The 10065-nt window shown below is 46.8% G+C and overlaps 1 protein-coding gene across 6 annotated transcripts in view; it reads left to right on the top strand.

Annotated features, from left to right (window-relative positions):
• Nucleotides 1–10065, top strand: part of pbx1a (pre-B-cell leukemia homeobox 1a) — a 49821-nt gene that overhangs the window by 35232 nt on the left and 4524 nt on the right. The window contains exons 3-8 of one of the 6 annotated variants that reach the window (XM_035528498.1): nucleotides 3671–3915; nucleotides 4383–4573; nucleotides 4896–5031; nucleotides 5714–5873; nucleotides 7055–7143; nucleotides 8754–8843. In XM_035528498.1, coding sequence (XP_035384391.1) covers nucleotides 3671–3915; nucleotides 4383–4573; nucleotides 4896–5031; nucleotides 5714–5873; nucleotides 7055–7143; nucleotides 8754–8843 — 911 coding nt within the window. Of the gene's footprint in view, nucleotides 1–3670; nucleotides 3916–4382; nucleotides 4574–4895; nucleotides 5077–5713; nucleotides 5874–7054; nucleotides 7168–8753; nucleotides 8844–10065 lie in introns of all 6 variants that reach the window. The other 5 variants (XM_027031399.2, XM_035528497.1, XM_035528496.1 and 2 more) reach the window with 5 other exon arrangements.

The following is a 10065-nucleotide window of genomic DNA, read 5'->3' as shown; positions in this document are numbered from 1 at the left end:
TGTCTCGGGTCATGGTTCAAACATCCGTGCCAGGTTGGATACAGCCTCAGACCCACACGGCACATGTTCTCAGGCAAAGTTCAAAGCAGGGCAGGATTACCGTGTTGGGGCTCTCGGTCATTTTGGTCCCTGACACCACAACTTACCTAGTGAGATTTCAATGTCAGTTGAACTAGAAATAGGCTTTAGCCAGAGTCCAGAATTCCAGATTCTACAAATATGTTTGAATTTGTTGAATCCTAATGAGGCTGTTGTGCTTAAAGTCTGCACTGACATCCTAGAATTCATTCCAGACATGAAAAAGGCGGATCACTGGCACATGGGAGCCAATCTCCCCCGGTTCTGTTCCCGAAACATTCTCCACATGGCTCCGCCTCCCTGCCCTCACCTGTAGCTGCTTTTAAAAATCAGACAGACTCATTAAAAAATCGCACCCATTCCCTCCGGTGTCTAGACAGGAGCGCCTCTCTCGCTGTCTCGCTCGTTCACTCTTTCCCTCTTTCTCCCTGGAGCTGGCACAGACCTGCCTTCCGTCAGAGAAAAGGTAGCCAATCCCCCTTCCATCCTGAGCGGCCCCGCCCCACCACATCGCCACAGCCTTTGTTCCGTACCCCACGGATTACAAGTTGCTGGATCCCTCCTGCCACACGGGCTGCTTCTTCGGGGAAGGCCCGCCATTGTGGTAAAGCAGTGTAGCGCGAGAAGCACCTTGCTGCAGCAAGGAATGCGTAATTAGCTCTCGCGTGCATCAGTGAGAGGGTGCGGCGTAGGGTAATCTGCTACCGAAAGGGAAGCACTTAGGAGCCTGCAGCTGAGCAGGGTGGAATTAAGTCTTGCTTAACGAGAAATCATGAATGAAATGCTTCCAAAAGGGAAAACATGTCCATTAGGGGCTTCCAAGAAGCTCTGCTCAAGAGGCTGCACAGTGTGTGTGCACACACACACACACACACACACACACACACACACACACATGTGCGCGCGAACACACAGAGATAACTCCATACACAAGCATTTGTTGCTTACACATGTATATGCATTAAACACTCATATGTGCAATGATATTTTCACGTACACACAAATGCTGGAAGATTATTTATCCATTACAATTTGTTAATGTTTGTGTGTAGTTCAGTTCAGTTCACGTCAAAAACATTCTGAGTATGGCATACACACATCCGTTCCACAAACACACACACACACACACACACACACACACACACACACACACAACAGCTGGCAGCATTATAGCCTAATCGATTGCCATGCCATTACAGAATCAAAATAAATAAAGTGCACGGCGTCGGTTTGGGGTAATTAAGCCACGGCAAAGTGAATTGCATGATTATCTGTATTTATTGTATTTATGTAATCCATTTCATGCATTTAATTGTGCACTGGAGGATATGGTTGGAAGGAACAAATCATTATTTGCCTCATTAGAGTTCCTCTCCAGATGAACATGTCCCACTTGTGGGCAGGGCCTGCCCGTCTCCTGCTGGATGTCAGGCTCTTGCCGTAGTCGGCCTCCGTCTCCAGCGCAGAGACGTAAGCACCTCCCCCTCTTCGGTGAACCGGCTTTCCAGGAAGAGCACGGAGCCGAGCTCGGATCGGTCGGCTGCCGTTTTTCCGAGCTCTGGGAAAGTCAGCCCAGGCGGCTGGGAGGTCTAGCTGGAAAAAACGTTCACTGTGTGCCACCTTCCACTCTAAATAATCAGGCCTGGAGGTCTTCCATGGTGAGAGTGGTGTCCAGATAAATTTGACCCCCAAAGCGCCCCCTCCCCCCTTGTGTCACTTATCCTTGAGCTCTGAACTCTTAACCTCGGAAGGTGTAAGAAAGCCAGTGGTGTTTGCTCTCTCCAACGGTTTCCAGACGGAGAAGGCTGGACTGACGCCCGTCTGTGGCTCCGAAACGAGTATGGCTGCCGTTGGTTTGTTTTGCTGTTTATCCTTGTCTGCCTGAATAGAAAACGTGCAGACTGCAAGGATAGTTATATCAGCCCTGTGAAGAATGAAGTGATGCTTGTGGATGTTTTACGCCAGAATTCTAATTAGCTTTCATTTATTACATTGCACGTACGCACCTACTGACTTGCCATATTAACTTCATTTGGGCTTTTTTCTTCATTTGAGACTGCTGACCACTGTTATGTGAAATGTACAGTCAGCAAACACAGAGAGGTGATTATTTAAGAGCTTGTTGTATTTTGAAGGCAGGTCTGTCTTTCTTTGTTATTGTCAGAGCAGATTGCCTGATCGCGTGCATCTCTCTGAACAGAACACTAAGAGAGTCCTCTAGTGGTAGAAGGAGACATAGCAGGCTGCTTTTCACATCAGCAACGTGCAGGCTTCATCTCCTTTCTACAGTCCGAGGTCGGGGGCTCCCCAAAAACTCCCACCCATGCAGGGAGGTGGTCGACGTGGATTTGCTACCCGTCCACGGGGAGGGGTTCGAGAGGTGGCTCAGGGCTGAGAGGGTGTGAACGCCAAGCAGCTATGTACAGGTTCAGACAAAAGGGGCAGGCCAGCATGCGACGTACAGAAGAAACGGACCGGTGGCCTTTGTGGAGCCCAGAACGTATAGTGAGGAACATACCAGTTCTCCTCATGCAACACAGCTGAACGAAAGTCATGTTAATCTTAAATATTTGTGCATATGATCGAACTGCACCCAATATGATGTCTGTGAATGAACTATTAAAAAGGGCGAGTGGAATATCTAACATTGGACTAGTTTGCCTTCTTGTTTTCCCTTGCTGCAGTGGAGTAGATTCGCATTTATTGCAGTAATGCAGTCATTCTAATTTATCAGTGTTTTATCTGTGATTACCAGCCTGATCGCAGAAAAAAAGTCATGATGGGAGGTAAGGGATAATTATTTAGTCAAAGTTATAGTAGAAATCGATTAAATGATGGTTTTATTCTCTCTTGTCCTGCCAAGATCAGTGTTTAAACTCTGATTTAACTGCAATGAAGAGAGTGATTAAAATGAAGGACATATATCCATATATCAGCCTGCAAGGCTAAGACCAAACCTTTAAGAGTCCAGGATGCCATGCAGGCAATATGCTCCAGCCTGGGAGAATTACCACCCCCACCCCCCACCCCCCCCACACTGATTTGTTCATTTTCTCAAGCTTTCTTTTTATTGAAATAGGACATGCGTGAAACAACATCAAACGCTTGTTTGCCATTGTGACTCAGAAGATGGTGTCTGACAGTTCTGCAGTTGCACAGTTCTGCAGTCTGATTTAGTCAAGAGTTCTGTGAAGAGAATTTAGAACAAGCTGCTAACTACATGGTCATGGGTTGGATTCTCAGGGACTAGATATGCTGTCTTCCTGATACATATGCAAGTTGCTCTGGATAAAAATGTCTCCCAAATGCTGTAAATGTATAAGACGTATCTACTAGAGACCACTAAGCGAAGGTACAGGGTATATACAGGTTATTCCAGTAACATGGCTGGTGCAGATATATTACTGGATGCTTTTGAAATCTAGAATACAATTTGCAAGACCACACATTAACCATGCCTCACATGGAACCTGACTGGATGAGGCTACTCACTAAATGTCGTCGAATCAAAAGCATCCATCCACTTTCAGATTGGCTCCTCCTTTCCCACCGTCTGACCCTCCTCTTTCTCACCGTCTCACCCTGTTCACAGTGCTGAGCATCCGTGGAGCCCAGGAGGAGGAGCCCCCGGACCCCCAGCTCATGCGACTGGACAACATGCTGCTGGCTGAGGGCGTGTCTGGACCAGAGAAAGGGGGCGGGTCCGCGGCGGCAGCGGCTGCTGCAGCGGCCGCCGGCGGGGCGGGTTCGGACAACTCGGCGGAACACTCGGACTACAGGGCCAAGCTGTCGCAGATCCGCCAGATCTACCACACTGAGCTGGAGAAGTACGAGCAGGTGGGGGCGCTCAGGCCCATGGTAAACATAGGCGTCCGTCACTAACACATCCACGAAGCCACACAGTGACTAGCCGAACAGGGGGTGGGGCACTAATCTGGTGTTTATGCTATGTCAGTATCTTCATCATAGAGTGGTAATAAGAATATCAGTTTCCCAGGTTCACTTCTTCATTTAGCTTGTCCTGGAGAGTATGTAGTGATTAAATGGGTCTTCATATTTTTGTGAAATACTCTGTATATGTTATTTTACATAAATAGTGCGAGTGGACTGTAAACTGCTTTTTTTCAAAGTGGTCTAGATAGATTCTTGAATAGGATTCAGGTTATTTTTTCAGTCAATCGTAAACGTCAAAAATATCAAATAAAAATATAAAATAAAAAATAATAATACATAATAATGCATAATTGCGTGTGTGTGTGTGTGTGTGTGTGTGCGTGCGTGCGTGCGTGTGCATGTGTAATTAGGCGTGTAACGAGTTCACCACTCACGTGATGAACCTGCTGCGAGAGCAGTCACGCACGCGGCCCATCTCGCCCAAGGAGATCGAGCGCATGGTCAGCATCATCCACCGCAAGTTCAGCTCCATCCAGATGCAGCTGAAGCAGAGCACGTGCGAGGCCGTGATGATCCTGCGCTCCCGCTTCCTCGACGCCAGGTTGGCAACTCCGGCTAGGGTAGTGTAACGGCACAAACGGCTAGTGTAAGCAGGTGTCATCTGAGTGTTCTGCAATTTGACCAAAAAACTGAGATAGCCCCTTAGATAAGAAGTGAAATTTATTTAAAAAAAAACAAAAAACGTATGGCCTCTATTAGCCCATGTAAGTTAAACGTCAGGACTGTTGAGTATTGAGTAATGCTGAAATATGCTGGAAACCAGAGGTAATAAGAGGCACTCTACATCCTGTTTGGCGTTTTATAAAACTGCATTAACCAAAGCAGGTCAGCTGTTTTACATTCTACTGTGTTCTCCTCGACAGGCGAAAGCGGCGGAACTTCAACAAGCAGGCCACCGAGATCCTGAACGAGTACTTCTACTCGCACCTAAGCAACCCGTACCCCAGCGAGGAGGCCAAGGAGGAGCTAGCCAAGAAATGCTCCATCACTGTGTCGCAGGTCCATGTCCTTCTCAGCAACAAGACTTCCTCCAACCCCGTGGCTGTGAGAAAACCACCTAGCTTAACGTTAGCTAGCAGTGGTTTAACTATACTCCTGCTCTCTCTGTTTGCCAACACCCACACAGTGAGGACACCATTCGGAATATCTGAGATTTTTGTTCCACCTGTGGATTTCTTATCCAACACCAGCTAGCCAATGTAGCTGTACAAACCATGCTTTGTTATGGGGATCCACCCCAGCCCATTCCATTGGCATGAATGGCCCAGTTAAAAAAGGTTTTAAAAACGCCCTCTGGTTTCTGTGTTTATGACACTTGTTTATGACAGCCTCTAAATGACCACATGTTCGCTGTGTTGATTCGGTAGCAAACCCTGAGTAACTAGTTTACCACCTTTATGTTGACTTGTTTTGTCTCAAGCCCTGAACTAAACTGGAAGTTCCAAACGACAGCATTCACTGCTGGGGGTGCCCTTGTTTCTTCAGGTCATAAGGTCATTCGAGAATTAGAAGTTGTTTATTTGTGGATCTGTGTTTCCAAACAAGAGGGATTTGGTGGGCTGTTGCTGAACAGAAAAACACATTTCTGAGCTTAGTTTCTCTTTGAAGATGAGACGGTCATAATTTATTGTTTCTTTTTCCATGATCGGTATCCAAACGTGCATACCTCTGCCCTATTTAGGTATCCAACTGGTTCGGAAACAAGAGGATCAGGTACAAGAAAAACATTGGCAAGTTCCAGGAAGAGGCCAACATGTACGCTGCCAGGACGGCCGTCAACGCGGCCAGCGCGTCAGCCCAGGGCAGCCAAGCAAACTCGCCCTCCACACCCAATTCAGCCGGTGAGTGTCGAGACCGGGCAAACGCGTCGAGTCTGCGTGCGTGTCTGAGCTCTTAGATGAGGAGTCAGACAACATAATTACCTGATAACGGCCTTGCAAATATTAACAAGGGCAGTGAGCTAAATGGAGCTTCCCAGCCCCTCAGCCGGTGACATGTACAGCTAATATACAGAGAGAATTTGATTATTTTTATTGATATGGGTTTGTGTAACGCCTCGTGCCAATCCACGAAGACGCAGGAACAGTGTAAGACGTTAGCAAGAGAGATGAGCCCAGCAAAAAGTGTTTGGCTTAAAAAGTTCCCATCACAAGCGAGCCTTAATACTACGCAAGTCAGTAAGCAGGCTGGTGGACCAGCTCTTCTGAAGGAAATGTCTCGCTTCCTAACCACAACTTCAATTCAGGGACTCTTGCAGTAGCTCCAGGAGCTCTTGCTTCCTCTTTCAAGCATTAAATCACCCAATTGCAGAAGGCTAAGCTCAGTTCGCACAGTGCGCCGTTGTCTGGCCACACTGTGTTGGCCAGAGCGAACGTGGTTCAGGTAAACGGCCCCGCTCTGTCCGCCCGACCTCCTGGTCATCATTACGGCCCCTTTGTCTTGTGGCCCTGACGTGATTAGGGGCCCACGCGCATTTGATTAGAGCTCTGTGGCTTTTTGTGGTGAAATCGAGTTAAAGCCCTGGTCCCTTAAACATCTGGGGACTCGGGCCTCCATTAAACCACAAATAGCGTTCTTTGATTCCTACTGTGACTCGATTAGCACTTCCTAAATGACCCGGCCACAGCGACCTGCAGCAGGGTCGTCCGTCTTGTGTGAGGATCACAGTATGATCCGAGGTTGCTCCACTTGGCTGGTTCCCTCCTGCTTTAGACTGTAGCCCTTTTGGTTGCTAAGCTAAAGCATATGCAGTTATATAAGCAAAAGACTTACATACTTATGACTGAGTTTTCACTTGCTAAACTCTTTTTACCTGAGCAGTTTTCTGCATCTGCTGTCCTGCCTGACGATAACAATCCTTTGCCGCTAACCACACTAACTACCACACTGCTGCCGCATGACTGCGATCCCTGTCTTTCTCAACTTTTCCACCCTGTTTTTCTCTCTCTCTGTCTTTTCTGTGTCTTTTCTCTCCCTCTCTGTCTCGCTCTCTCTGTGTACCTCTAATCTGTTTACCTCTCAGGTTCCGCTGGCTCTTTTAACATGTCAAACTCCGGAGACTTATTCATGAGTGTGCAGTCTCTGAACGGGGACTCTTACCAGGGGGCTCAGGTGGGCGCCAACATACAGTCCCAGGTAGGGAGCATTGCTAGCTGTTAGTATACACAGCTCCAGCCGAACAACTTCTTTAGCACAGCATCTCAGAGTTTTATCACTGTTGACTGTAGGAAGACCATTGCAATAGATTAGCGTTGTGCGATCTGCACAACATCCAGCATTCTGTAAATATGTTTGATGGAAATGTCTTGTTTGTTGAAAAGGATATAAACTGATATTCCTATGTTTACGATCATTACAATAAATTAGTTATTCAAGGAGTACAGCCTCTACACATAAGAACTCACTAAGGTTAAATTCACGCATCATTTACATTTACATTTATAGCATTTAGCAGACAATCTTATCCAGAGCAACGTACAAAAGTGCTTTGTCATTTACTCAGAATAATTCCTAACCAGTAGACTAGGTTAGAGCCCAATATACCAATGATCTAGAATACAGGGATGCCTAGAGTTACAAAATACATAAGGTCTATCTTAGACAATGATAAGTGTAAGAAACAAGTACTAGAGTTTGTTAGTCAACAATAAGTACTAGTTTAGTTAGTCAATATAAGAGCAGGGTCAGTGGTCATTTAAATATTCCATGAATAGATGGGTCTTCAGTCTGCGTTTGAATTATCCACGCAGAGCATCCATGTAGAGTCAGCTACATAATCTCTGTATTGCTCAGGTTACTGGGTGCAATGTGGGTTTTCCCGCCGAATCCATGCAACACATAATACTCGCCGATCCATGTGTAGGTGTTGCTCGTGCAGTAAGATGATTGCTCCAGTCAGTCCTGCTGAGCTCAGTGCAGACCCTCACAGGTGCTCACAGACGCTCACTAGTGCCCGATGACCTTGTAGGTGGAGGGGGGAATCCGAGGTCATTATTTGCCCAGTGCAGATTATTTGCATCAGCTTCCGAATGAATAGACCACCACAGACAGCTTTAGAAACAGCACAACGCTTGTCATTGGCACAACACCGCTATCGTGCTGTCGTGTTCCTCACCGTGATAGCCTGACCTTGCCCAGCACTGGACTTACCCTGGTCTGCTTTTCCTACATGATACAGCCTTAGGGTGCCTCATGAATGTGTAGTTGAGATCTCTTAGAAAGCTCTTTCCTGGTGTTAAAAGCTTCTTCCTCTGGTATTAAAGTTTGGTAGATTGGTTGTTCTTTCATGCGAGGTCATTTGTTTAAAGTTCAAAACAAGCCAGTGTCTGCTATGTATTAACATTCCGTTCTAAATGTTGAGCAGTGTGGGATTTTGGCTGAAAGCGCTGGAATTCATATCCACGTCGCCTTTTCTCGCCCTCTGATTCCCGACACACACCTGCACATTTGTTTCATAATAACACTAGCCGTGTTTTGTTGCAAGCTCGATTCATAAACAAATTGGGTCCATTGTTCGCTATCTGGAATACAAACAAAGGTGTTGTATGCTGCCATTGATAACCTTTTCCTTTCCAAGCACGCGTCCATGTCTGACCTTTCTTTTTGGCCCAGATGTCTTCCTGATGCAGCTCTATTGTCTGACCTTGTCTTTTGTTTATTTTGCGTTTCGTTTTCCCTCTGTGGGTTTTTCCACACACACTCTACCTTTCTCGGATCTCCAGGTGGATACCCTTCGCCATGTTATCAGTCAGGCAGGCGGATACAGTGACGGCCTCCCCGGCAGCCAGATCTACAGTCCACAGGGCATCAGCGTAAGTCCTCGCCAGGCTCTGCCTACCATCCCTAGTGTCATTCTCGTGCTCGCTCCCTTTGAGGTACACTAAATGAGTTTAGGCCACAAAGTAAGGACTGTAAAACTGAATGTACTATAAAGAGATGCAGATTGGATGTGACAGTGCCCACAGAGCCCAAAGCCACTTAGTGTAACCAGTAAACACATTTTGTTGCTTATATAGGCATTCCCGCAACATTTTTTTTCCTCTCGGGCTAAAATGTTCACATATCGTAAAGTTGATTAAACAAAATGCCTTTAAAAGTCCCCAAGTGGGACGTTTATTACCAGTTATGCGGAGCCCATGGGGACTGGCTTTTCTACTTAAGCATAGCTTGTTGGAGCTGAATGGTTAACATGTTGGTAAGCGGTTCTCATGGCGACGGGTGCCCTCGTGATAATAACCAAGGTGATCACGGGCACAGCTTGTCAGACGTCATCTGTATTAACAAGGCACTTACAGCAACACACAGATCCACACACATACAAACAAAACACACATACAGAGCCCAAGGAAAGGAAAGGAAGCTTTGAGCTTGTGTTAAATAATAATTAATGTACCCGGAACAATTAAAGCCTCCTTAGCAAAAGCCCGTTTGGGGGGGGGGGGGTTGCAACTGCAGCAGTGACCGGCGTGTGAAATCTCCAGCGACAGCTCATGTTGTCAGCAAAGGAAATTGATCGGACAGTCTGGAGGGAGGGCTGAGTGGGGACTGGGGACAGCAGTCCAAACGCATCGGTCATGCCACGGGTCCTCCCACCTCAGCACCTCTGACAGCGAGTGGGCATGTCACCACGGCGTTGGTTCTGTGGAAAGCACAGCTCCCCGTTTCCACAAAATATCTGCCTCACTACTACATTTTTGCCAGCACCAGGCAGCTAGCACACGATATGTGTTTGTGTAGAGTTTTGTCTCAGAAACTAGGACAGGAGGAAGAGATCGGGTCAGTCAGCTTGATTGGTCAACGCGGTCAACACGGTCAACATGGTCAACGCGGTGCTTTTGCTGTCTCGGGCTTGCATTTTCCTGCTCGACCCATGCGCAGAGAACGTTTTTAAATTACAGTGCACAATTCGGTCATTGTGGTGGAATTTGTCAAAGCGATTGCCATAGATTTAGGAAAATATAAATTTTGCCCGTCTTTGGAGGAAATCATTTTTTTGCCATGTGTTGATTTAAAATGCAGTTTCCTATGTGTTTA

The sequence above is a fragment of the Electrophorus electricus genome, chromosome 7 (genome assembly GCF_013358815.1).
Source record: "Electrophorus electricus isolate fEleEle1 chromosome 7, fEleEle1.pri, whole genome shotgun sequence".
Taxonomy (NCBI): domain Eukaryota; kingdom Metazoa; phylum Chordata; class Actinopteri; order Gymnotiformes; family Gymnotidae; genus Electrophorus; species Electrophorus electricus.
This window is presented reverse-complemented; position numbering and strand designations above follow the sequence as displayed.